Raw genomic sequence first — 27,708 nt, forward strand, 5'->3', positions numbered from 1 at the left:
GTTTTTATGCTGTGTGGTGTTCCCCCCCCCCCACCCCTCGTTTGGCACTGCTTGGGGACGTCCCATTTAGTTACAGAGGGGAGCTGTGTTGGTCGGTGAATATAAGAGAAACTAGGATTTTTGTACTCTCCATAAAATCCCTTTCTCTGTAATTCACCGACCGACACAGCACCCACCCCTCCTTTTCTCTACGTTTTATACTGCTTGTTGACATACTGAATCTGCTGGGAGCAGTGGGGAGGGTTGACAACACAGGGTCTGCCCCCCTGGGGCAGGACTAAACGTTCTGTGTATTGTGTAACAATTTTGCCTAGTTTTCCTACTGGCAGGCTATACAAGCCATTTAGTTACAGAGAGAAGCGGTGTCGGGTGGTGAATTACAGAGAAAAGGATTTTACGGCGAGTACCAAAATCCTATATAATTTTTTTTTTTTTTTTTTTTTTTTTGGGACCTCGCCAAGCTTCATCAGTTTGGATGGGGAGCGTCAGTGTACAGCCCTTTTTTTTTTTTTTTTTAGATCTCTCCAGAAATGTTCAATCAGGTTTAGGACTGGCTGGGCCACTCAAGGACATTGAGTTGTTCTGTAGCTACTCCTTTGTTCTTGGTTGTTGGCTTTAGGGTCATTGTCCTGTTGGAAGATGAACCTCCACCCCAGTCTGGTGTCTACAGCGCTCTGGAGCAGGTTTTCATTAAGACTGTCTCTGTACTTTGCTGTATTAATCTTACCCTCAAACATGACTAGTCTCCCAGTTGCTGTCGCTGAAAAACCTTCCCACAGCATGATACCACCACCGCGCTTTACTGTACTGTAGGGATGGTATTGGCAAGGTGACGAGCGGTGCCTGGTTTCCTCAAGACATGATGCTTCCCATTCAGGCCATATAGTTAAATTGTTTCTCATTGTCTGAGTCCTTCAGGTGCCTTTTGGCAAACTCCAGGTGGGCTGTCGTGACTTTTTTACTTCTGTCTGGCCACTCTACTATACAGGTCTGATTTGTAGCATGATGCAGAGATGGTCGTTCTTCTGGATGGTTCTCCTCTCTCCACAGAGAAACACTGGAGCTCTGAGTGACATCAGGTTCTTGATCAGCTCCCTGACTAAGGCCCTTCTCCGATCTCTGTTTGAACGGGCGGTCTACTCTAGGAAGAGTCCTGGTGGTTCCAAACTTCCATTTACGGATGATGGAGGCCACTGTGCTCATTGGGACCTGCTGCAGAAATTTTTCTGTACCCTTCCCCAGATCTGTCCCTATATACAACCCTGTCTCGGAGGTCTAAAGACAATTCCTTGGACTTCATGGCTTGGTTTGTGCTCACATGCACTGTTAATTGTGGGACCTTTTTATATAGACAGGTGGGAGCCCTTCCAAACCATGTGCAATCAACTGAGTTTACCACAGGTGGACTCCAAGTTGTAGAAACACTTCAGCCGAGTTCACACTGGTACGACAAATGCTCTGACATTAGGAGCTCATGACATGTGAAAATCAATGTTTCCCATCATAACTGGTCTGACACAAGTTGGTCCAACTTTGAAAATGCTCCCTGTACTACTTTGATCCTACTTCAGCCCATTGACTATCATTGAAATAGGATCAAAGTTGGATCCTTGTCCTAACCATCCGACTTTGGCATCTGACATTGTAATATTTCCTGCCCCATGCTGTAGTCACTCCCATTGTGTGTTAGTTTTGATTGGTCAAAGGACAAGTCGTACTATCTGAAAAGTCAGATCAAAGTAGTATCCTGTTCATAAAAGTCAGATGGATGTAGGGCTGATGTCGCAGAGCAAAGTAGGATGAAAGTCGTACTACTGTCGTGTAGTATAGTGTGAACCCGGCCTTTAAGGATGATCAGTGGATACAGAATGCACCTGAGCTCAATTTTTTAATTATTCACAGCCTTGGCCTTTTACATTTTATGTACATTTCGTTTTTTTAATTTGCAAAGATTTCAAACTAACTTCTTTCACACTGTCATTATGGGGCATTTGTAGAATTTTGAGGAACAGTATGAATTTAATCTGTTTCGCAATAAGACTGTTACATCACAATGTGGAAAAAGTGAAGCGCTATAAATTTCTGGATGCACTGTAATGTTATGGCAATTCTTGGAGCAAGAACCTATAGGCTTTTCAAACCAATTCTTTAGCTTCTTATCACATAATTCTACTTTTGTGTGATAAATCTGCAGTGGGCCATTTAGAAGAGAAGGGGATTCGGGGCCTTTTTAGAATCATCAGAAACATTAGGAATTTTAAGTATCCAACTGTGCTATGAAAATCTCTCAGTACATGCTATTAAAGAGTGTGCATTCTCACAAAGCCATTAAGGCATTTGTTTTGTGTAGAGCAAAAGAGTGGTTAAACTTGCCTTCAGCTGTCCCTCCCATATTCTCTTGTGTCCCCATTGCAGGCTGAAATTATGTAGACCAACTGGTGTCCTCCTGTGGAGCATGCTTATATTTCAGGTCCCTTCTAAGCTCTTCATTTCCTCCTCTCTTTTCTGTGCAGCCCATGTGACTATAGTCAGTGTGTGGGCATATACAGAGTTGTAAATGACACTCCCCTCCCCTCATCCATGTCCTCCTATTGATAAACACTATGGGGTCTGAATATAGTATGCTGATCACATTCACTGAGACACAAAAAAAGCTTGGTTGTAATATAAATTTGGTTTTAATGTATCCGATGTAATTGTTAATACACATATAATTAAAAGCACCTTGGATGCAGATGCTGACTGAGCACTTGGTTCAGTCTCTGACTCTGCCTACACCGTATTAAAGAAGTACAGCCAAAGCCTGGATAACAGGAGTACAGTTCGCTGTCAGCTGAAGTCTGAGCTGGTCCAGCCTTGGGCAAGATCGCAGCAATGAAGTCGTAACCTGCCCACATGTCTGGACCGACACCCAGCTCAGCCTCTAGCTCACCTAGCTAAATTATGATTCTGGAAAAAAAAATAAACCCCATACTACTTTTATTGCACCAAAAAATACAAATTTGATTTAATATTTTTACAAATTTTTTTTTTTTTTTTTTTTTTTTTTTTTTGCTGTGCCAGTCACATGACAATCCAAAACTGGCCAGACACTCGCACTGTAGAGAGCATACATCAGAGTAATAGAAACCCAAAGACTGTTCCTTGGCATCTGCAGGGAACAGTTAAAGATCACACAACAGCAATGCAGAAATAATGTACTTGGAGGATTTAAACAAAAAAAAAAATAGTGCCATGATTTATGTGAAAGAAGTTACTGGATAGGTAGGTGGGGAAGAGCCATCCTAGTTTAAATAAATTAAAAACACTCAACAGGTCAACTGTGTGTCTGAGTTTAAATGTGACCATTTTTAATCTTTGGCTAATTGAGTGAATGTTTTGACTTGCACTGTTTTTTTGGATAGTTTTGGCTGTGTCCTAATAAGGGTGGGTGTGTTTTTTTTTTTTTTTTTTTTTTTTTTTTTTTTTTTTTTCTCCAAATCTAGAATGCTAATAAGAAGCAAGGCTGCAACAATCCTGAAGTTCTGGCTGTTCTGGGACATGAGCTGGGCCACTGGAAGTTGGGCCACACAGTAAAGAACATAGTCATTAGTCAGGTGAATACACATTTACAGTATCTTGTTTTTGCGATAACAGATGTATGTTTAAAGGCTATTGTAAACTTTGCTGAAAGTAAAACCACTTTTGTGTATTTCTAGCACATTTTCAAGTAGTTATCTCTATTTCATAGTGACCTTGCTATTCTTAAAGTGGTTGTAAACCTGACATTAAATTATAACAAAGCATATCCCTATATAGTGTGTACCTGTCTCTATACAGAACACAAGGTGTCATTTCTGTCTGCTTCAGTCCTCTATTGGCGTTAGTCACTTCTTCTGACAAGTATTCCTGACACCAAGATAAAAATGATGAGAGGGGAGGGACCACCAGCTGATTGACAGCCTCAGCTATTTTGCTGTGTGCTGTATGATGGGGGTGTGCTTTTCTCTAATCTGCTTTCAGAGCTCTCCTCAGTGAGCTATGCAGAGTGACGTAAGCTTGCTTGCCTGTTTTTTTCTGATGGCTCAGACAAGCTTTATAAATTCGGGACTTTGAATGGATGTGGAGAAGACTGCAGATAAACTTATGTAAGAGGATTTGTTTCATCTCTGTATGACCTGAGCACAGTCGCTTCACTGGGTATATGGAAGGGTTTTAAACCACTTTAATAACTGCAGGTATAAAGCCAATTACAGGATCAACTGTATTTTCACCCTGAGCAGAGTTGGGAGTAAGAGTAAGGTAAATTTTTTATTTTGCTGTGCAGCTCAGTTACAGGTAGTTTTGCTTACTTGACAAATATGGCTGTTCCCATGTACTTGATCAACTACTGTATATTTAGGAATGTGTTTATAAAACATTTGTATAAGACTGTTGGCAATAAGCTGACTACCATTTTTAAAGATCTAGATTCTAAAACACTATTTTTGGAGTATTTCTAATGAAAGTAATTGGTTGGATTTAACAGTAGGTTAGCATATCCTATTCTTATTTTATATAGTACATTTCTGAATATTTTGCACATTTAAATGTAAAATACAGCAATTGCTAACACTGTCTACTCCATTGGTGGTTAATGTTCAGTCTCTAACCAAGTTGCTGTCTGCTTGCCCTACCCATGTTTTTATATTGGTTTGTTTACAGTCGTTAAAGCTGAAATTTTTGGAATTGTATTCTCTAGGTACATTGGTCAGCTTGGAACAATGTAAGTTTGCATATCTTATAACTGAGCAATCCCTGTGGAAGCTGCAGTGATGGCAGCAATTTTTCCTGGTCCAGTGCTTCCTCTCTGCACACTGACTACAATGGGCTGCTCACTTGGGATTATTATTAAAAATTCTTTAATACAAGTCATTCTTGATGACGACGCAATCGTGGTGCCATTGCCTGTCTCTTCACCTTGTCCAGTAGAATGCTTTGTATTCTTTTTGAAAAAAAAAAAAATGCCAGGTGTTCTGGGAAGTAGTGCCAAGTGATCAGTTTCCTGTCGTTACTCCTGCAAAAGGCAAGGGACCCAGAAAACTGCTGCTATCACTGTAGTAGCGACTACTAAAGTGACTTGCAGCTTCCACAGGGATTTTTCAGGTATGAGATATATGCATACATGGACCAATGTAGCTACGGCATAAAATTCATACCAAACTTCAGCTTTATAGCCACTACTTGTCTCTTCTGCATCCAGGGAATCAAATCTTTGTTCTCAAAGAGATCTAGATGCCACTGGTGTCCGATACCTGGACTCCCATTATACTCTGACTTCTGACAGATGCTACATAACTAGAGCAAAACCGTATTGGTGTAGCAGCCATTGAGAGGAAATGGATTACAGCATGGAACTGGATACCAGCAGCAGCCGTAGCTTGCTTATTTTTTTTTTTACAAGTGGCTTGAGCAGTAATTTTAAAGCATGATTGATGCAAACCCTTCCACGCACCATTTAAAAAAAAAAAAAAAAAAAAAAAAAAGTTAAAATGCAAGCTTTAATAATGTGGTTTTGAGTGCTACAATATTGGCTGTCTAACCTAAACTGTCCTGGAATCTAGAGCTCAACATGGCATCTACAACATAATTTATAACTGTTTTTTTTGTTTTGTTTTTTAATATAAATAACTTTAGAATTTTTTTTCTTTCTCTCCATCAGATGAATTCGTTTCTCTGTTTTTCTTTATTTGCCGTGCTCAGTGGTCGGAAAGAACTTTTTGCTGCATTTGGATTCCACACAGCACAACCCACTCTCATAGGCCTGATGATAATATTTCAGTTCATCTTTTCTCCATACAATGAGGTATTGCAGAAAACTAATCAATAAAAACTGAATTTTAGCTTCAATGTAAATGAATATAAAAGCAACAACTTTACTGCGGAATTATTTGGTTAATGGGCAGTTCATCATATTATTGCAATGTGGAAGTGATCTTCTAAAAATGAATAGCGGATAATAAAAATGAAGGCTGTGAGTTATCTTTTATTCCAGGGGTCTTCAAACTATGGCCCTCCAGTTGTTCAGAAACTACAATTCCCATCATGCCTAGTCATATCTGTGAATGTCAAAGTTTTACAATGCCTCATGGGATCCGTAGTTTCCGCAACAGCTGGAGGGCCGTAGTTTGAGGATCCCTGTTTTATTCTGTCTATGCCTAGCACATGCATTATTTAAGATGCTGGAAAAATGTAAGTAGTTGTGGTTTCTAGTTCTCTTCTCATGCTTCCTTCTGAAGAGGGTAAGTGTTGATGGCTTATCAGTGTGTTGCTGCTCCTACAGTGCTGAATCGGCAGGATGTAAGCGATTGTGACCTCCATTTCCTAAATCTGACCAAAAAAATAAAAAAAAGACTGCAGTCGCCCTCTTGGCTGTGCTGTCTGGCAGAGTTAAGTTAATCACAAGTGGCTGGACTGAATAAAATAAATATGTGTGTGTGTGTTTTTTATTTTTTTATTATACCGTTCTTCTTCCCCCCCCCCCCCCCCCACACACAGCTGCACCCGATTTTGCTCACTCCTGCTTTAGTACATCAACTCCTTTTTTTGTATCCATTGTTTAACTATATAAGGCATGTGTTTGTTTTTTAAATTTTTTTTTTTTTTTTTTCCCCAGGTTCTCTCATTTTGTTTGACTGTGCTGAGCCGAAGGTTTGAGTTTCAAGCTGATGCATTTGCTAAGAATCTTGGAAAAGCCAAAGATTTGTATTCTGCCCTAATTAAACTAAATAAGGATAATTTGGGATTCCCAGTTTCAGATTGGATGTTTTCAATGTGGCATTATTCTCACCCTCCTCTGTTGGAAAGACTACAAGCTCTGAAAGTTGACAAGCAAAACTGACAGTATTTGCAATCGCCCAAAGATAAAACAAGAAGAAAACTTACACCAGTATCATTCGGTTTCTTTTGTCCCCCTTTATCAGTTTGAAATTCTACATAGTGCTCTACCAAGTTATGGTTCTAAATGTATCTGTGATACATTGAATAGGGGACATTTTAAGGACCTGAGAAGTGTATAAAATGTAAATGACATGGTTTTTCTTAAATGAATTTATGCTTTTAATTGACCTGTATAAAAAGCCTTATGTTGCCTTTTTATTAATTTAAATGGACTTTGTTTGCTTCAGACTTTTTTTTTCAGTGAATTATTATTGTGGGTTCTTGTGGAGTTGAACAAGAACATTTTACTGTAATATATGTGAAGTTCATTTATTATTTTCCTTGCAGCAGTTATTCCAGAGAAAACATTTTCAGTAAAGCTGCAATTCAAATAAAAACTTTATATGAAACCATAAATCTGTTTTTATAGTTTATTTATAGCAATGCAGCTCTTTTGAACTTATCTTCCCCCCCCCCCCCCCCCCAGTCATGGACCCCTTCCCAAGTACACCTGGATGCATTAATAACGAGAGTAGTTTTTAAAACCTGCTGGCATTTCTTAAAGCTGGACCCCAAGCACAAAAATGTATAAATATATTCCTCAATAGCAACAAAGCATATAAATCAACTTTGTGTGCATCAAATGCCTTTACAACCCCAGTTATTAACTTTTAAAGTAGCAGAGATCTAATCACTGTGCAGCACATAGCTTGTGCAGAAAGCAGATCTGTGAGAGGGTTCCAGCAGACCTACTCACTAAAATCTGCTTGCAGGAGGGCAGGATGGATACAGAACCAGTCACCCTGCACGAGAACAAGCATTTGCATTTATCTGATATGCACATGGCTTGTTCTGGGTTAGTGACTGGCTCAGGCTCGGTTCACACCTAATACCGATGCGGCTCCCAGCAGGGGTCTGGTGCGTCCTGGTTCATCCTTTCAGGTCCGATTTCAGCTCCAATTTTTGGCTGAATTCGGACTGACCAAAAGATGCACAGGACCCCTGTGCAAATTTGCACCAGAGCTCCATCAAATATGTGAACCAGCTCCATAGAGAGCACGTTGCATGCGGGGATCCTGCGTCCAATTTGCAATAGTGTGAACCCAGCCTAAAGGGGACACAAGGACAGGATATCCTACCTCACATAATCTTAGTAATGCATGTTACCCCATGCTTTTTCTCCTTTTTTTTTTTTTTTTTTTTTTTTAGGAAAAAAAAAAAAAAGACCAAGCACATTTTAAAATACACACTGGAGGTTATTTTAATAAAGGCAAATCCACTTTGCACTAAAAGTGCACTCACTGTAGATCTGAGGAGGACATGCAAGGAAAATAAAAAAAACATCATTTTTGCTTGTACCTAATTGGATGATAAAATCAGCAGAGCTTCCCCTCCCCCCTTACAAGTGCACAAAATAATCCCCATGTGTTAGAACAATGTTTCTCAACTCCAGTCCTGAAGGCGCCCCAACGGGTCATGTCGTCAGGATTTCCCTCAGATGTATTGGCTGTGGTAATTACTAAGGCAGTGAAACTAATCAAATCACCTGTGCAAAATAATGGAAAGCCTGAAAACAAGACCTGTTGGGGCACCTCGAGGACTGAAATTGAGAAACACTGTTAGAAATCCAGTGGGCTCGAGAAACCTACCTCCGAAACACACCACATGGCTATGTGAAATTTAACAATACTTTTGGCATGTAACGTTTTTATACATACACAGGAGATGTCCCTCTAAATACAATAAAATTTGGGACCGTTGGTTACAATCCCCTAACACCTTTTTTATGTTTTGCTTCTTAAACCCCACCATGTGGTCTCTTACGTCAAACTACAGACTGTGTGTATATTGACAACCATGTTACAGGTTTTATATTGAATACATTTTCTGCATGTAACTAATAAGACCCTCTCTGGTCTATTTTTCAGTGGGTCCCAATCCTTTCCTCGAGTACCCCCAACATGCCACGTTTTGGGAATTTTCTCTTAAATAAAAAAGCTGTCCAGAATACCAATCCATTGACTCTGATTTAAAGCACGTGTGCATGATAAAGGAAATCATGCAAACACGGCCTGTTGGGGGTACTTGAGGACAGGGTTGAGAACCTCTGGTCTATTTGATCACCTATAAGTTGTGCCTGGTTACTATTGACTTCATTCAATAGGGGATGGACAACACAATTTTTCTTATGATTGATATATAAAGCTAGTGGGTTTTTGTTTAGTTATACTTTGTATGACCTTGTATAAACATTTTCTTAATAAAAAGTTCCTGTTTGGGGGTGGAGGGGAAAAGAAATCCAGTGGGCTGTCTTGTGTGCTGACAAACCTTTAAGATCTGCTAATGGTGTTATTTTCTGATGGGCTGCAATAATACATGTACCGTATGTTATTAAGGGAGTTGTTCTTTAGTTGATCAGAACTTGGCAGGGCTATTTTTTCTTTTTTTTTTTTTTATAACCTTGCTGTTGAGCTTAGCATAGGGACCATTGTCAGCCTAATGTAGGAAGTCGGGAGCTTTTTGGATTTCTGGCATGGTAATGTGCATGTATTGCAAAGATGCACTGGGGTTGATTGACTAAAACTGGGGATTGGTTTCTATGCAGAGCTGCACCAGATTGTAAAATCCACTGCCAGGGTTTTTTTTTTTTTTTTTCTTTTTCCCTCTCAGCTTAATTGGACAAGCTGAAGTTAGCAGCTGATTGGCTATCATGCACAGCTGCATCAGGTTTTAAACTCTCCAGTTTTAATTAATCGACCCCATTGCATGTTTGCCACAGGAATCAACTGTTCTCTTGGGTCCTGGACAAGCTTGTTGGCTGCAAATCCAAGCGATCACTGACAGACTGCATCAAGCATTGATCTCCTGGGCTTCTGGTCTAGCTAGGTACAGCGTTGCATAAAAATGTTTGTAGAAGGTCAATGGAAACACAATTATCCCTCTCTAGATCTCCTAAGGCTACTTTCACACTGAGGCGGGTGGGCGCCAGTGGTAAAGTGGCTCTATTCGGCCACTAGCAGGGTAGTTTTAACCTGCACGATTCTGGCCAAAATGAGAATTTCCTCCCTTTTTTTTTATTTTTTTTTACTTTAAAATATAAAAAGATTGTGATTCTTGTGACATAAAATCTTTCATACTATATAATAAAAAGGGCTAACGTTACTGGTTAGTGTGTGTGTTTTTTAACTTCTTGAGATCCGCACTATAGCTGAATGACAGCTACAGCGCGGACCTCCTTTGCCGGGACTACGTCTATTGACGTCGTCCCGTGCACGAGCGGCCTGCGTGCCCCCTGAGGGGCGGGCGCGGTGCTCTCTGTGATCGGCGAGTCAATGAGACTCGCCTGATCACCGATCTGAGCAAGGGGTCGATCCCGACTCCTTACCACGTGATCAGCTGTCAGCCAATGACAGCTGATCATGTGACAAAACAGAGCCGGTAATCGGCTATTTTTCCTCCTCACGCTGACAGCGCGAGGAGAGAAAAAAAAAAAAGCCGATCACCGGTGCCCACCTGCCCCCTGCCAGTAACCCCCAGAGCATTAATAAAGTGCCACCCAGCAGTGCCCATAATGCCACCCAGCAGTGCCATACATCAGTACCCACAGTGCCACCTATCAGTGCCCACAATCTGCCTCAACAACATTGCTGCACCTCAGTGCTACATATCCGTGCCCATCAGTTCCATCTATCAGTGGTACCTATCAGTGCCACCCATCAGTACTGCCTTATCTGTGCCTATCGGTGCCACCTTATCTGTGCCTATTATTGCCCACCAGTGCCGCCTCATCAGCGCATTTCAATGAAGGAGAAAAATGACCTGTTTGCAAAATTTTATAACAAACTATTAAACATGATTTTTTATAAAAAAAAATATTTTGCATCTTTGTTTAGCAAAAAATAAAACTCCCAGCTGTAATTAAATACCACCAAAAGAAAGCTCTATTTGTGGGAAAAAAAATGATAAAAATTTCATTTGGGTACGGTGTTGTATGGCTGCGTAATTGTCATTCAAAGTGCATTAGCACTGAAAGCTGAAAATTGGTCTGGGCAGGAGGGGGGTTTAAGTGCCCAGTAAGCAAGTGGTTAATGAATTAAAAAAAATAAATAAAAATTATTGCATTTGAAAGATCGCTGCACAAATACAGTGTGACATAATATATTGCAACGACCACCATTTTATTCTCTAGGGTGTCTACTAAAAAAAAAAATTATATGTTTGGGGGTTGTAAGTCATTTTCTAGCAAAAAAAAATATTTTAACTTGAAACCAACAAATGTCAGAAAAAGGTTTTAGTGTGTTTTTTTTTGTTTATAACAAGAAAAGGAGAACTGATCCACAGGGACCACAATACAAGAAAATAAGACCACAACATATGGTACAGGTATGCATTAAGACAGACGTATGTAATGTTCCGTCGCCCTTATCATGGGGCAGAAGTCTCTCAAACATATGAGTGTATTGTTAATCCTGTGCACTCAGCATCCTCCCTATTTTCAATTTAATCAAAGGAGAGAAGAGGTGAAAAAGAGTGGGGAGAAACGAGGGAGGGTGGAGTAAGGGGTGGTGGGGGGGGTATGGCGAACATGGATTCGGTGGTTCTTGCCCCTTGAAGCTAAGTCCTCACAGTCGCCCCCAGTGAGGGAAGAGAGTCCGGTCTTATCGGTCCTGGTCAACTAGTCAGTCCTCCTAAGTTCCCGCCCCTCATCCGAGTATTTAAACGCGTTCCATGCCTGCCATGTCCTGGAGTAGCTCTCCTGTCTGTTGACTGGTGAGAACCAAATCCTCCATCCTACTGACCTCATCTATTTTGTGAAGCCATTGAGTTATAGATGGCGGGTGGGGGGATTTCCAGTTCAATGGAATACAGGCCTTGGCCGCGTCCAGGAGGTGGCGAACCACAGATTTTTTTTTGTACTGTCGGACTGGGACTCTGGTTGCGTGAAGGAGGAAGAACTCGGGATCATCCGTTACCGGCCGGTCCCTAAAAAGTTAGGTGATCCGGCGGACCACCGTCCAGTAGTGTCACAATCGGGGGCAGGACCAAAAGATGTGTAAGATGGCGCCCTCTTTAGCTTGGCACCTCCAACAGCGGTCGGAGGTTTCCGGGAAAAGTTTAAGGAGGGTAGGGGTTCTATACCAGCGCGTGAGGATCTTATCATTTGTTTCCTGGGTTTTTGTGCAGAGGGAGGATTGATGAGTGGAAGTAAGGATATGTTGGGACATTTGGGTCGTGAAGTGTGTACCTAAGTCCTCTTCCCATTTAAAAAGGCCAGGGGGTCGGCAGTCTCCAGGCACTTCCATCAGTAAGGCGTAGGACAGTGAAAGGGTATGTGACATTACCCCAGCCTCTGTACAAATCATCTCCAAAGTTGTTAGGGGTTGTTGCGCATCGTTTGGTAGGGGGTGGCGGACTGCTAAGAAAATGTCTGAGTTGTGTAACCCTCAGGAAATCCAGTTTGTATTGGCCATCAGGATCGGTTAGTTCCCTGTGTGTCTTCCACTCCACCTTCCCAATGTACTGAAGTGGGAAGCCTGAAACAGGCCCGAGACCCGAAGGTCTATGAATTCCTTATCCCACAGGTTTTAGTGTTTTAAGTGGTTAAACTTTTTCCGCTTGCACACAGTCTATTCCATTGACAAATTGTTACAATGTTTATACTTATGATAAAGAATGTTTTGATTCTTGGCAGACTGCCCAGCTTTTTCTTTCTTTTGAAGGCTGTGGCTTCAGAAGTGCAGAGAATTCTTTGCATAGAAAGAATTATGAAACACTTTGGTGAAGATTGCGATAACTATTCTTGACGATTAATTGTGCAGCTCTACCCACTAGTTGCCGAAAAAGGGTTAAAACTGCCTGCCTAGCGCCACTGCCGCATTGTTTTCAATGGGAAGGGGTGCTTTTAGGAACAGTGAACACACGGCTCCTACAGCGCTGCAAAGATGCGGCTTGCAGGACTTTTGACTGTCCTGCAAGCGCACCTCTCCAGTGTGAAAGCCCTCGTTAGCAGCGGCCTGCCCGGTGTGCCTGCGCATGAGCCATAGACAGTGGTGCCTGTCTTTTTGTAAATATCTGCTAAACCGTGTAGGTTTAGGAGATATTTCTTGGACCTACAGGTAAGCCTTAATCTAAGCTTACCTGTAGGTCAAAATGGTTTGTAAGGGTTTACAACCATTTTAACTATCTTGGGCTGCTTTCACACTGATGCATTTTTACCTTGCTAAAAAACACAACTAACGCACAATCCCTTTAAATCCCATGGAACTGTTCACACCACTGCGTTGCGGTTGCTGTGCATTTAGAAAAGTCTAGTATGCCATCTTTGGTGTGGTTTTCAAAACCACGCAGGTCCCCAATGAACTGAGAATGCATCAAAAACACACCTGCATGTCCACATTTCACAGGTGCATGCTGGGTAACATTTGCCCAAAAAAAAAAAAAATTACAAACTGAAAAACGCCCACAAAACCTTTACCCACAAAAAAAAACTTCACTTGCCCGGATGCAAGTCCCCTAAAAAGAGAGGAGGAGTACCAACATCATATCATAAACAAAAATAGAGTATTTTTTGCAGCTTTCGAGGTAATAAGGCCAACAGTCAAGCCTACATACAATTGTTTAAGCAGCAATCTGTTCCTAACAAATCATTGGAAGTCCCCCACCCTCTGTGTCCTGCAGTCAAAAAAAAGGTTACACATCATCATCTTTCTTTATTAGGTGACCAAATATAGGTTATACTTGTAAGCATTATTTCTATGCTTGGAGAAATATGTTTTCTCACTATCTACTCCCATGTGGGCCAACAATGGCTTCTTACAATGAGCCTACTAGACCATTTGCTATGGTTCCTTATGTCAGATACCTGTTTTTCACACTCACTTATGCATAGCTATTCATGTGTTAATTTACCTTGGCAAATTTTTGTCTCACACCTGTTTGTAGTCCATTCATGGACCAAAACCTACTTTATAAAAATGTTTGAACGAAAGCAGTAATCCTAGTATTACGACACACATTACATGTCTATATGCACCCATATCCAACACCACCCAGGACTATCTAACCAAATCTTCAAAACTTTGTAAAAAATAAATAAAAATGTGGGCATCCTCTGCTCAGGTACATTTCTTTATAGAACTGGATCTCCTTATTCACAAGCCCTTTCCAGTACGATAGTGAGGGAGTCATTGATTTTTTTCCAGTAGAGGATCTGCGCATAAAACAGTAAGGCTACTTTCACACTGGAGAGTTGGTGGTATAATGCGCCGCTATTTTTAGCGGCATTTTGCTGTAATTTTTGGAGACTAGTGGGGCACTGTTAACCCCTCAATAGCGGCCGAAAAAGGGTTAAAACTGCCCGCAAAGTGCAGCTGCCCATTGATTTCAATGGGCAGGGGCGCATTAGGAGTGGTGTATACACTGCTCCTACAGCGCTGCAAAGATGCGGCTTACAGGACATTTTTTTTTACTGTTCTGCCAGCACACTGCTCGGGCTTTCACATTGGAGTGAGAGGAGAGGCTCTTCCAGGGTGCTATTTTTAGCGTTATAGCGCCTCAGTGTGGTAGTGGCCTAATGGGTTAAGCAAAGTGCACCGTGCCCTAGTGGGTGCCAGGCCCTCCACCAAGCAAGCATGATAACACTGTCAAAGGCACAGCACAGAGGTAATCGCCGCCACACATCGCTCGACAGCAGACCAAAACTTCTTGGCTACCTGGCAACCCAGAGTCCGCCGCTGCCCTCATACCAGAGTCTAGTGGGAGAATAAATTGACTTTTAGGCCTGAAAATTTTGCAAAGTTTTCCAAAATGGTGAGGACTGCTTGAAGAGATTTACCCAGATCCCTTAAAAAAACTGTAGCAAAGACTCTTTAATGTTCCCAACTTCCAAGGCCCCAACCTCAGGTGAGGAATGAAGTGCCAATGGTTCAATCATTAGGGAAAACAGGAAAGGCGATAAAGGGCAGCCCTGCCTAGTTCCTATACCTACCTCAAAAAAGGGGGGATATGGAAGATCCCATTTTTAACCCCCCTGAGGCTTACTGTATAATAATGGCACCCACTTACAAAAATGTGGCCTGAACCTCATACGTTCTAACGCCACTTTCATGTAGCCCCAATCAACCGAATCAAAAGCTTTGGCCATATTCAGTAATGCATTTTTTTTAATGGAGCAGTGTGAAAACACACTTATTGTTATGGTACCAATCTATGCAAAATGTAGCATTACCAGCTTGGTAAAATTGGAATGGTAACACTTTTAACACATGATCAGATCAGATATACAGATATTTTGCCAGCAGATGGCAGGGTGATCCCAGAAAAACATTTGCTCTCGGAGAGAACTGAGAGAGGCTGCGGCCAATAGTGATGGCCGAACGGTTCGCCCGGCGGTCGTTTCGCGGCGAATTTCCGACTTTCGCCGTCCGCGGGTTCGAACGCCTTTTTCCGTCGTTCGCCCCGGCGGACTTACGTGTTTAATGTATACAAGAACTTTAACCTTTCGTGACACGTTTATCATGTGTTACAGGACAACCAATTGAGACATGACAGCTCATGGACACTTGGACATTCCCCCTAACCTATAAATACACCCGATCCGGTGGCCATTTTACATTCTTTCTTCTGTCACTGTAGGGAAAGGATCCTGTGTGGAGTAGGGACAGAGAAAACGCTAGCTATTTGGTACACAAAAGTTCTTTTCAGGACTGGTATAGGTGTTAGGTCAGCAGCCTGAGTTTCTTTTGTCAGTTTAGATAAAGGGACAGAGCGCTGTATGCTGCTATTTTAGGGACAGCTCAGCCAGATTAGTCTTTCTTCATCATCATCATCATCATCATCATTAGCTGTTACTATCAGGTCCACAAAAGAGCTGTTCCAGCTAATCGTTCCAGCCTACTCTTTTTTGCCAATTTGTATAGGGACAGGCAGGAAGCAGTGTGTCAGGCAGTGAGGATAATTTTAAAGACTTGCTGTTACTATTAGTTCCACAAAGGTTCTTTTCAGGACTGGTATCAGTGGTACGGTAATAGGCTTGTACACGTATAATATTCTTTCTTCCAAATATAGAAAGAATATTATACTTGACTGCTGCCCTTCTGCTGCAGTCTGCTAATCATTCACAACTCACTTGTTCCACAAAGCTCTTTATCAGGACTGGTAACTTGGTCTGTCTAGGGTGCTACGGTACATAGGCTTGGGTGCGGTACAGTCTGCTGTTCTGTAAGGACCGCTATCGGTCCACAATACATAGGGTTGCCGTGCACTACTGCTGACCGCTGCCCTATACTGCAGCAGTCCTTCAGCGGTATAGGGACTGACGCACAGTCTGCTAAACACTAATACACAACCTGCTTGGTCCACAAAAGTTCTTATAAGGACTGGTAACTTGGTATAGGGTGCTACGGTACATAGGCCTGAGTGCAGTACAGTCTGCTGTTCTGTAAGGACCGCTATCGGTCCACAATACATAGGGTTGCCGTGCACTACTGCTGACCGCTGCCCTATACTGCAGCAGTCCTTCATTGGTATAGGGACTGACGTACAGTCTGCTAATCACTAACACACAACCTGCTTGGTCCACAAAAGTTCTTATAAGGACTGGTAACTTGGTATAGGGTGCTACGGTACATAGGCCTGAGTGCAGTACAGTCTGCTGTTCTGTAAGGACCGCTATCGGTCCACAATACATAGGGTTGCCGTGCACTACTGCTGACCGCTGCCCTATACTGCAGCAGTCCTTCATTGGTATAGGGACTGACGTACAGTCTGCTAATCACTAACACACAACCTGCTTGGTCCACAAAAGTTCTTATAAGGACTGGTAACTTGGTATAGGGTGCTACGGTACATAGGCCTGAGTGCGTTACAGTCTGCTGTTCTGTAAGGACCGCTATCGGTCCACAATACATAGGGTTGCCGTGCACTACTGCTGACCGCTGCCCTATACTGCAGCAGTCCTTCAGCGGTATAGGGACTGACGCACAGTCTGCTAAACACTAACACACAACCTGCTTGGTCCACAAAAGTTTTTATAAGGACTGGTAACTTGGTATAGGGTGCTACGGTACATAGGCCTGAGTGCAGTACAGTCTGCTGTTCTGTAAGGACCGCTATCGGTCCACAATACATAGGGTTGCCGTGCACTACTGCTGACCGCTGCCCTATACTGCAGCAGTCCTTCATTGGTATAGGGACTGACGTACAGTCTGCTAATCACTAACACACAACCTGCTTGGTCCACAAAAGTTCTTATAAGGACTGGTAACTTGGTATAGGGTGCTACGGTACATAGGCCTGAGTGCGTTACAGTCTGCTGTTCTGTAAGGACCGCTATCGGTCCACAATACATAGGGTTGCCGTGCACTACTGCTGACCGCTGCCCTATACTGCAGCAGTCCTTCATTGGTATAGGGACTGACGTACAGTCTGCTAATCACTAACACACAACCTGCTTGTTCCACAAAAGTTCTTATAAGGACTGGTAACTTGGTATAGGGTGCTACGGTACATAGGCTTGAGTGCGGTACAGTCTGCTGTTCTGTAAGGACCGCTATCGGTCCACAATAGATAGGGTTGACGTGCACCACTGCTGACCGCTGCCCTATACTGCAGCAGTCCTTCAGCGGTATAGGGACTGACGTACAGTCTGCTAAACACTAATACACAACCTGCTTGGTCCACAAAAGTTCTTATAAGGACTGGTAACTTGGTATAGGGTGCTACGGTACATAGGCTTGAGTGCGGTACAGTCTGCTGTTCTGTAAGGACCGCTATCGGTCCACAATAGATAGGGTTGACGTGCACCACTGCTGACCGCTGCCCTATACTGCAGCAGTCCTTCAGCGGTATAGGGACTGACGTACAGTCTGCTAAACACTAATACACAACCTGCTTGGTCCACAAAAGTTCTTATAAGGACTGGTAACTTGGTATAGGGTGCTACGGTACATAGGCTTGAGTGCGGTACAGTCTGCTGTTCTGTAAGGACCGCTATCGGTCCACAATAGATAGGGTTGACGTGCACCACTGCTGACCGCTGCCCTATACTGCAGCAGTCCTTCAGCGGTATAGGGACTGACGTACAGTCTGCTAAACACTAATACACAACCTGCTTGGTCCACAAAAGTTCTTATAAGGACTGGTAACTTGGTATAGGGTGCTACGGTACATAGGCTTGAGTGCGGTACAGTCTGCTGTTCTGTAAGGACCGCTATCGGTCCACAATAGATAGGGTTGACGTGCACCACTGCTGACCGCTCACCTATACTGCAGCAGTCCTTCAGCGGTATAGGGACTGACGTACAGTCTGCTAATCACTAACACACAACCTGCTTGTTCCACAAAAGTTCTTATAAGGACTGGTAACTTGGTATAGGGTGCTACGGTACATAGGCTTGAGTGCGGTACAGTCTGCTGTTCTGTAAGGACCGCTATCGGTCCACAATAGATAGGGTTGACGTGCACCACTGCTGACCGCTGCCCTATACTGCAGCAGTCCTTCAGCGGTATAGGGACTGACGTACAGTCTGCTAAACACTAATACACAACCTGCTTGGTCCACAAAAGTTCTTATAAGGACTGGTAACTTGGTATAGGGTGCTACGGTACATAGGCTTGAGTGCGGTACAGTCTGCTGTTCTGTAAGGACCGCTATCGGTCCACAATAGATAGGGTTGACGTGCACCACTGCTGACCGCTGCCCTATACTGCAGCAGTCCTTCAGCGGTATAGGGACTGACGTACAGTCTGCTAAACACTAATACACAACCTGCTTGGTCCACAAAAGTTCTTATAAGGACTGGTAACTTGGTATAGGGTGCTACGGTACATAGGCTTGAGTGCGGTACAGTCTGCTGTTCTGTAAGGACCGCTATCGGTCCACAATAGATAGGGTTGACGTGCACCACTGCTGACCGCTCACCTATACTGCAGCAGTCCTTCAGCGGTATAGGGACTAAGAGTTTTGTCACAGGGTCATTTAAAAAATGACATGCAGAGGAAGAGGCAGGCCCTTCCGCAGGGGTGGTAGGGGTAGGGCAGGAGCAACAGGCTTGAGCCAAAGTGGGAAGTTGCAGAAGGTGCGTTCAATTACTTTAAAGGATGCACCAGACTTGGTTGAGTGGCTCGCTCAGCCTTACTCTTCTGCACCCTCCTCATCCTCTCGATCTGCACCCTCTTCTTCACTCTCTGCTATGTGCACCCCCAAAGACACTACCACCAACAACACGACCACCACCACCACCACCACATACCTTCCGCTTGAGTCACTGGAATTATTTTCCGATCCATATCAAGAGGACATTTCTGATGCGCAGCCACTCTTGGTATTGGATCAGGAAGAGGAGGTAGCAACAAGCGCTACTCAGCAGTCTGACGCCAGTACCCAGATCAGCCCAAGGAGGAGGTTGGTCCCCGGTGTTGCTGCCTACTCTACTTATAGCGGTGGGGAAGGTGACGTTGATGATGACGTGTCTAGTGATGTCACGTGGGTGCCCACAAGAGAGGAAGAGGAGGGGAGTTCAGAGGGAGATATGGACCAGCAGATAGGGAGGAGAAGCAGCAATGACTTACATTGCACAGCAGGGACAAAGCAGACTGCAAATGTATCAGGAGCGAGTCATCGACCATGTACGGTCACATCTGGCGCTCCCAGGACACCGGCACATGGCTCCGCAGTGTGGGCTTTTTTTAACGTGTCCGCTGCTGACAATAGCGTTGCCATCTGCAATCTTTGCAGTCAACGCGTTAGTCGCGGTAAGCCCAATACTCACCTAGGGACGACCGCCTTAAGAAGGCACATGAGCAGCCATCACCGAGCCCAGTGGGAGCAACGGAACACACAAAGCCACACTGCAGGCTCTCACCGTCCAGCCTCGTCTTCTACTTCTCCTTCTCCTCTCTCCTCACAATTGTCCTCCACTCCACCTTCCATCACGCCAAGCTCACATTTTTCTGCAAAAAGGCAGGCTTCCGTGGGCCTAATGTTTGAGCGTAAAAAAATGATGACGCCGGATAACCCTCTTGCCCAACGGTTGGCGGCTGGCTTGTCAGAACTCATAGCCCGCCAACTACTGCCATATAAACTGGTGGACTCGGAGGCCTTTCGCAAATTTGTGGCCATTGGAACACCACAATGGAAGGTCCCAGGAAGGAAGTATTTCTCAGAGAAGGGCATCCCAGAGCTATATGGCCATGTTCAGCGGCAAGTGAATGTATCTCTGGCACACAGTGTCGGTGCCAAGATACATCTGACCACAGACACGTGGTCTAGCAAACACGGGCAGGGAAGGTATATCAGTTTTACTGCCCACTGGGTGAACCTTCTGACGGCCGTCAAGCATGTAACCCGTGGCACCCGTGTAGATTTGGTTTTACCGCCACGGATTGCATGCAGGCCTGACTCTTCTTCTCCTCCTCCTACTCCATCCTCCTCCCTCTCCTCCTCAGCTGCCTCCTCCTTTTCCGCTGCTAGCGTCTCTTCCACTGCACCGCCCAAGCTCCCCAGAACCTATTCCACATGCCAGGTGAGACGTTGCCATGCCGTGCTGCGTCTGTTGTGCCTGGAAGCAAAGAGCCACACTGGCCCGGCACTCCTTTCAGCTTTGCGTTCACAGGCAGATGAGTGGCTAACACCGCTCAATTTGACAGTTGGTAAAGTGGTGTGTGACAACGGTGCCAATCTGCTTAGCGCATTGAAACAGGGCAAAATCACGCACGTGCCGTGCATGGCACACGTCTTAAACTTGGTCGTGCAGCGATTCCTTGTCAAATACCCTGGGGTCCAGGACATCTTGCGGCAGGCAAGGAAAATCTCGGCCCATTTCAGAAGATCTTACACGGCCATGGCTCGCCTTGCTGACATTCAGCGGCGACACCATCTGCCGGTCAGACGTCTTATTTGCGATTGCCCGACGCGATGGAACTCAACCTTCTATATGCTTGATAGGCTGCTCCAGCAGAAACGTGCAGTTAACGTCTACCTGTATGAACTCTGCGAAAGAAACGGTTCTGGGGAGCTGGGTTTTTTTTCACCGCGCCAGTGGCTGCTCATGCGCGACACATGCAGACTTCTGCGGCCATTTGAGGAGATCACCAAACTGGTCAGTCGCAGCCATGGCGCCATCAGTGACATGGTACCTTATGCCTTCTTTCTGGAGCGTGCATTGCGTCGTGTCATTGATCAGGCTGTGGAGGAGCAGGAGCGGGAAGATGAGGAAGTCGCAATGCTGGATGAATTCCCAGGGGGGGCTACTCTATCTGAGACAAGTCAACAACAGGAGTCTGATGAGGAGTCAGAGGAGGATGGTGCCGGGGCGGATGAGCAGGAGCAAGAAGAGCATGCTTTAAACCTTTCTGGGATCCCTGTTGTGCGAGGATGGGGAGAGGAGAATGAAGAGGACGACATTATCCTGGATGATGAGCAGGAGCCAGGCCACCACACCGCTTCCACTTTAGTGCAAATGGGGGCCTTCATGCTCCAGTGTTTTAATAGGGACCCCCGTATAAAAAGCATGAGGGTCAAGGACCAGTACTGGGTGGCAACGTACTTAGACCCCCGGTACAAACACAAAATGGCGGAAATGTTACCGCCGTCGCAGAGGGCTGTCAGAATGCAGCACTTCCAGGCCTTGCTTCGAGAAATGCTGCATTCTGCTTTTGCGTGCGCTGGCAGAGGAGCAATTCCCACTCCCAGAGAAGGATTTGCGGGTACCAATCCAACAGCGCCTGCAAGAAGAGGCCGGTTTGAAGATGTGTTGGTGACTTCGGATATGAGGTCATTCTTTCAGCCGACCCATCGACAGGTGTCATCCGGATCCAGCATCAGGGAACGCCTAGACCGTCAGGTGTCCGACTACATTGGGTTAACGGCCGATGTGGACGCTCTGAGGAGTGATGAACCCCTAGACTACTGGGTGGGCAGGCTTGACCTCTGGCCAGAGCTTGCCCAATTTGCAATCGAACTGTTGGCTTGCCCCTCATCCAGTGTCCTGTCCGAAAGGACGTTCAGCGCAGCAGGGGGGATTGTGACCGATAAGCGTACTCGCCTAGCTCACCACAGTGTTAACTACCTCACATTTCTAAAAATGAATGAGGCATGGATCTCGGAGGAATTCAACACATGTGATCAGTAGACCATGTATATGTCTATAAACAATTTTTGGAATCAAGCACACAGACCTTCTTAATTCATTTGGCTCACTTCCCTGACCCAAAAAAGCACACCGTACTATATGCCCCTACCCTCCTCTTTGAAGAGGTTGAGCGGTGTCATATTTCTACTGGGGCTGCTTATTATGAGGGGTTCCCACCATCCCTGTGCTGTGCTGACTTCCTCCTGGGTGTTCTTATTATGAGGGGCTCCCACCATCCCTGTGCTGTGCTGACTTCCTCCTGGGGGTTCTTATTATGAGGGGATCACACCATCCCTGTGCTGTGCTGACTTCCTCCTGGGGCTGCTTACGGTGCTGCTGTCAGCGCTGTATGTCACGGAGCTGCTGTCAGCGCTGTATGTCACGGAGCTGCTGTCAGCGCTGTATGTCACGGAGCTGCTGTCAGCGCTGTATGTCACGGAGCTGCTGTCAGCGCTGTATGTCACGGAGCTGCTGTCAGCGCTGTATGTCACGGAGCTGCTGTCAGCGCTGTATGTCACGGAGCTGCTGTCAGCGCTGTATGTCACGGAGCTGCTGTCAGCGCTGTATGTCACGGAGCTGCTGTCAGCGCTGTATGTCACGGAGCTGCTGTCAGCGCTGTATGTCACGGTGCTGCTGTCAGCGCTGTATGTCACGGAGCTGCTGTCAGCGCTGTATGTCACGGAGCTGCTGTCAGTGCTGTATGTCACGGAGCTGCTGTCAGCGCTGTATGTCACGGAGCTGCTGTCAGCGCTGTATGTCACGGAGCTGCTGTCAGCGCTGTATGTCACGGTGCTGCTGTCAGCGCTGTATGTCACGGAGCTGCTGTCAGCGCTGTATGTCACGGAGCTGCTGTCAGCGCTGTATGTCACGGAGCTGCTGTCAGCGCTGTATGTCACGGAGCTGCTGTCAGCGCTGTATGTCACGGAGCTGCTGTCAGCGCTGTATGTCACGGTGCTGATGTCAGTGCTCTGTATTACGGTGCTGCTGTCAGTGCTCTGTATCTCCTGCACCCTCTTGTTTGCCTACCCTGGTCCCTGACCTTCCCTCTCCTCCATTGCCTTCATTAGCTCCATAGTCCTGAATTGTCAGAACAATTTCCCAAATAAAAAAAAAATGCTTGTAGTTATCGATCCCAAATTCACCTCATACATGTATTATGCTATTGTCCAGGTGGTGGGACTACGTGCTACCCCCTAATAATTACCCCGTGGCCGCAAATTCGACCTAAAGGTTTGCGAAATTCGCCTCCCATTGAAGTCAATGGAGCCCGCGGCGAACGGTCGTTTTCGCGAACGTTTGTGTCCGTTCGCGTTTCGCGTTCGCGAAACGTCCCGTCGGAAGTTCGTCCATCACTAGCGGCCAATAACAAAAGGTAACTTGTTTTGCTTCAGCTAGTCACTTCTTTGCCTCAAACCAGGATGTAGTTGCTTGGTTTATAATAGTTAAAGCATAAGTTCACCTTTACAGAAAAATCTGTAAGGTTGAACTTACACAGGACCCCTGCCCCCAGTCCCACTGACCTGTTGTGCGGGGATCTCCTATTCTGTGCCCCGGTATAACCACCGGTATAGCCACCTCAGGGGTCCGGGGCGTGGAAATCCCCTCAGCATTCACGCGTCTTATTCCCCGCTGACAGGACGGGCTACGCAGGTTCTGATTGGTCGATACCACCTATATGACACCTGACGCAGCTATACTGGGGCTCAGAACAGGAGATCGCCTAATCCACGTCAGCAGGAATGGGGGAGGAGTGGGTCCTGTGTAAGTTCACCTTACAGATTTTACTGTAAAAGGTGAACTTACCCTTTAACCACTTTCAGACCGGACCAATTTGCTGGTCAAAGACCAGACCACTTTTTGCGATTCGGCACTGCGTCGCTTTAACTGACAATTGCGCGGTCGTGCGACGTGGCTCCCAAACAAAATTGACGTCCTTTTTTTCCCACAAATAGAGCTTTCTTTTGGTGGTATTTGATCACCCCTGCGGTTTTAATTTTTTGCGCTATAAACAAAAATAGAGCGACAATTTTGAAAAAAAACGCATTATTTTTTACTTTTTGTTATAATAAATATCCCCCAAAAATATATAAAAAAAACTTTTTTTTCCCTCAGTTTAGGCCGATACGTATTCTTCTACATATTTTTGGTAAAAAAAAAAAAAACGCAATAAGCGATTATTGATTGGTTTGCGCAAAAGTTATAGCGTTTACAAAATAGGGATAGTTTTATAGCATTTTTATTAATAATTTTTTATTATTTTTTTTTTACTAGTAATGGCGGCGATCAGCGATTTTTATTGTGACTGCGACATTGTGGGGGACCCATCGGACATTTTTGACACATTTTTGGGACCATTGTCATTTATACAGTAATCACTGCTATATAAATGCAGTGATTCCTGTGTAAATGACACTGGCAGTGAAGGGGTTAAGTGTTCCTAGGGGCGTGTTACTAACTGTGGGGGGGGTTGGGCTTTCATTTAGTGAACACTGATCTCTGCTCCAATCACATGGAGCAGAGATCAGCGTCACTAGTTGCTAGGCAGAATGGAGAAATGCTGTTTACTCTGCATTTCCTCCATTCGGCCGCTCCGTGAGACGATCGCGGGGATGCCCGCGGCGATCGAGTCCGCGGGTCCTGCGACCGGACTCACGGGGGTCCCGACCAGCGCGGGAGCGCGCCGCCGGCGGCGCGCTCCCGATGGCAGGGCGGCATTGAATATTGGACGTACCTGTACGCCAATATGCCTGCCCGTGCCATTCTGTCGACGTACATCGTCGTGCGCTGGTCGGGAAGTGGTTAAAGAGGAAGCAAACTTTTAGCTATAGGAAAGCCTATAATAAGGCTTACCTATAAGTATTGAAAATATCCCCTAAACCTGTACAGTTTAGGAGATTTTTCCAGTGCATGCAGCCAGTGATATCACTGGCGCATGCGCTCTGAAGGAATGGCCCAGGGGTGCCGTTTCTTCTGAGCCCATGCCGTGAACAGCAGCTCCCGCGGCATGCGTGGGAGTGACGTCATCACGGCTCTGGCCAATAACAGCGCTGGAGCCGCAAACCCGGAAGAAGCTCCGGGAAAGATGTCAGCTTTGACAGCAGTGTGCGGGGCCTGCTGCAACAGCTTAGTTTTAAGTTAAGTATTTCATAATGAGCTAGTATGCAATGCATACTAGCTCATTATACCTTTTTTTCTTGGAGGGGTTTACAACCTCTTAAAGGCCCAAAATCGGGATGAAAGTTAGCTTTTTGATATGTCTATACTTATTCCCATCCAGTGAAAAGGTCTCATCGTACACAGTATAAGAAAGAAGAAAGTTATTAAAAAGCACTTAAAGGTAAAGCAAAACTAAACTTGTGTTGAATTCTCAGGGCCCCCAGGAGCTTTTGCCACGAAACTACGATTGTGAGCTCCAATATTTTTTCAAGATCCAGAGTCAGCTTTCTTGATTGGGCAGGATGCCTTCACTTTCACATAGCCACATGAGAGATACTGTACCTCAAAAATAAAGAGACAAACATAGCCTCTTTTGCCATAAAAAACTACCTGTTAGCATTTTTCTTCACTATGAAAATATAGACCAGCAATGGAGGAACAAGAAGCTCGGCTGCAGCACGGGAGGTCACTCACATCCTTCAGTGGGCAGAGCGACATGTATCGGTCCTATCGGCCATTTACATCCCGCGACTGGAAAACTAGCAGGCGGACTGCCTAAATCGCCAGATGCTGGACCCAGAAGAGTGGGCACTACATCCGGAGGTGTTCAGGCTACTGTGCCTGTGATGGGGCATATCAGACGTGGATCTCCTGGCTTCCCGTCTCAATTGGAAAGGTGCCGAGATTCATATCCAGGACAAGAGATCCTTGGGCAGACACACCAGATGCGCTGGTGGCTCCGTGGGATCAGTATCAACTGATCTACGCCTTTCCTCCGCTAAAGCTACTACCACATCTGCTCCGCAGAATGGAGACCGAGGGGATTCCAGTAATTCTGATTGCCCGAGATTGGCCTCGGCGCCCCTGGTACGCCGACCTAGTACGCCTGGTTGCAGACACTCCCTGGCGACTACCGATGAGAGAAGACCTTCTGTCTCAAGGTCCGATTCTCCATCCTGCTTTACCATCGCTGGTTTTAACGGCATGGCTGTTGAGAGCCAAGTGCTAAGGAACCGAGGCCTATCGGACTCTGTGATTTCAACTATGTTGAGAGCACGGAAATCTTCTTCTCGGAAGATATACAGTACCATCGTACCTAGAAGGCCTACATCTCCATATGTGAAGAGAAAGGATGGCACCTGCGCTCCTATTCCATTTCCAGCATCCTGCTGTTTCTACAGCGAGGAGTAGAGCAGAAATTGGCTTTAAGCATCATTAAAGGACAAATATCAGCCTTGGCTGACTTTTTTCAGCGACCCCTGGCGGCTCATTCTCTAGTGAGCACTTTTATTAAGGGGGTCCGGCCTGTAGTTCCTCTGGTGTGTCCACCTTTACCTCAGTGGAATCTGAACCTGGTGTTATCGGCGCTTCAGAAACCGCCATTTGAGAACATCAGAGAAATTCCCTTGTTGACTCTTTCCAGAAAGTGGTCTTTCTAGTGGCCATTGCATCGGCCAGGAGGGTTTCGGAACTGGCGGCCTTGTCTTGCAATAAAGGATAAAGGTGGTGTTGCGTCCGCGACCTTCTTTTCTGCCAAAGGTGGTTTCAGCGATTCACATCAATGAAGCCATTGTGTTACCATCTCTGTGTCCTAAACCGACACATCCTAAGGAGGTGGCCTTTCATTCCCTGGACGTGGTCCAGGCTCTAAGGGTGTATTTGTCTGCCACGGCTCCCTTTCGGAAGTCAGACTCTGTTAATTTCGGTAGCTGGTCCGAAAAAATGTATGGCGGTCTCGTTGGCCACTATTTCCAGGTGGATCAGACAGATGTGGTACAGGCCTACGCCTTGAAGGGGCAGGTGCCCCCCTTTCCTGTCATGGCCCATTCCATCAGGGCAATTGGAACCTTTTGGGCTTTCCGACATCAAGCGTCAGTCGCTGAAGTGTGTAAAGCGGCTACTTGGTCGTCCGTTCACACTTTTACCAAAAATTCTACAAAGTGGATGTAATTGCATCTTTGGATGCATGCTTTGGCCGCAAAGTTTTGCAGGTGGCCGTGTGATGTTACAATTGCACTTCTTTTTTTCAGGTTTTTTCTTAAAATACAGTTACTTTTGAGTATAATGCACTGTTGCATTGTTAACTGCAAGTTCTGATGCGGCTAGATAAGGTGGTGACTCCCCTGTTAGGGAGCACTTCTGGTTGTGGGTGAAGTTTTTTTTATGCTGTTCCCACCCCTCATTATGACACTGCTTGGGGATGTCCCTACGGTCAAGAATAATGGAGCTGTGTCAGTCAGTGAATGAAAGAGAAAATAGGATTTTTGTACTCACCGTAAAATCCTTTTCTCTGAAGTTCACTGACTGACACAGCACCCTCCCCTCCTATTGATTTACAATATACTGCTTTTTGACGTACTGAAGCTGCAGGAAGCAGGCTGAGGGGTTGTTACTGAAGGGACCGCCTGGGCGGAACTATAAAGTTCTGTTTTGTTTCACATGTATAACATGTTCTTTCTAATCCTCTCCTGAAGGTGTAGGTGAAGGCGTAACAACCCTATGGTAATGGAGCTGTGTCAGTCAG

General features: G+C 45.2%; 1 protein-coding gene across 1 annotated transcript in view; it reads left to right on the forward strand.

Moving 5' to 3' along the window:
• ZMPSTE24 (zinc metallopeptidase STE24) overlaps positions 1 to 7,314 on the forward strand; it is a 28,192-nt gene extending 20,878 nt beyond the window's left edge. Inside the window, exons 8-10 of the mRNA XM_077481908.1 lie at positions 3,486 to 3,596; positions 5,681 to 5,824; positions 6,635 to 7,314. Of these exons, the coding sequence (XP_077338034.1) occupies positions 3,486 to 3,596; positions 5,681 to 5,824; positions 6,635 to 6,859 (480 nt within the window). The 3' untranslated portion in view covers positions 6,860 to 7,314. The remainder of the gene's footprint in view (positions 1 to 3,485; positions 3,597 to 5,680; positions 5,825 to 6,634) is intronic.
• Positions 7,315 to 27,708: the final 20,394 nt, after the last annotated feature.

The sequence above is a fragment of the Lithobates pipiens genome, unplaced genomic scaffold (genome assembly GCF_037356315.1).
Source record: "Lithobates pipiens isolate NorthernLeopardFrog02 unplaced genomic scaffold, aLitPip1_a1.2 Scaffold_16, whole genome shotgun sequence".
Classification (NCBI taxonomy): domain Eukaryota; kingdom Metazoa; phylum Chordata; class Amphibia; order Anura; family Ranidae; genus Lithobates; species Lithobates pipiens.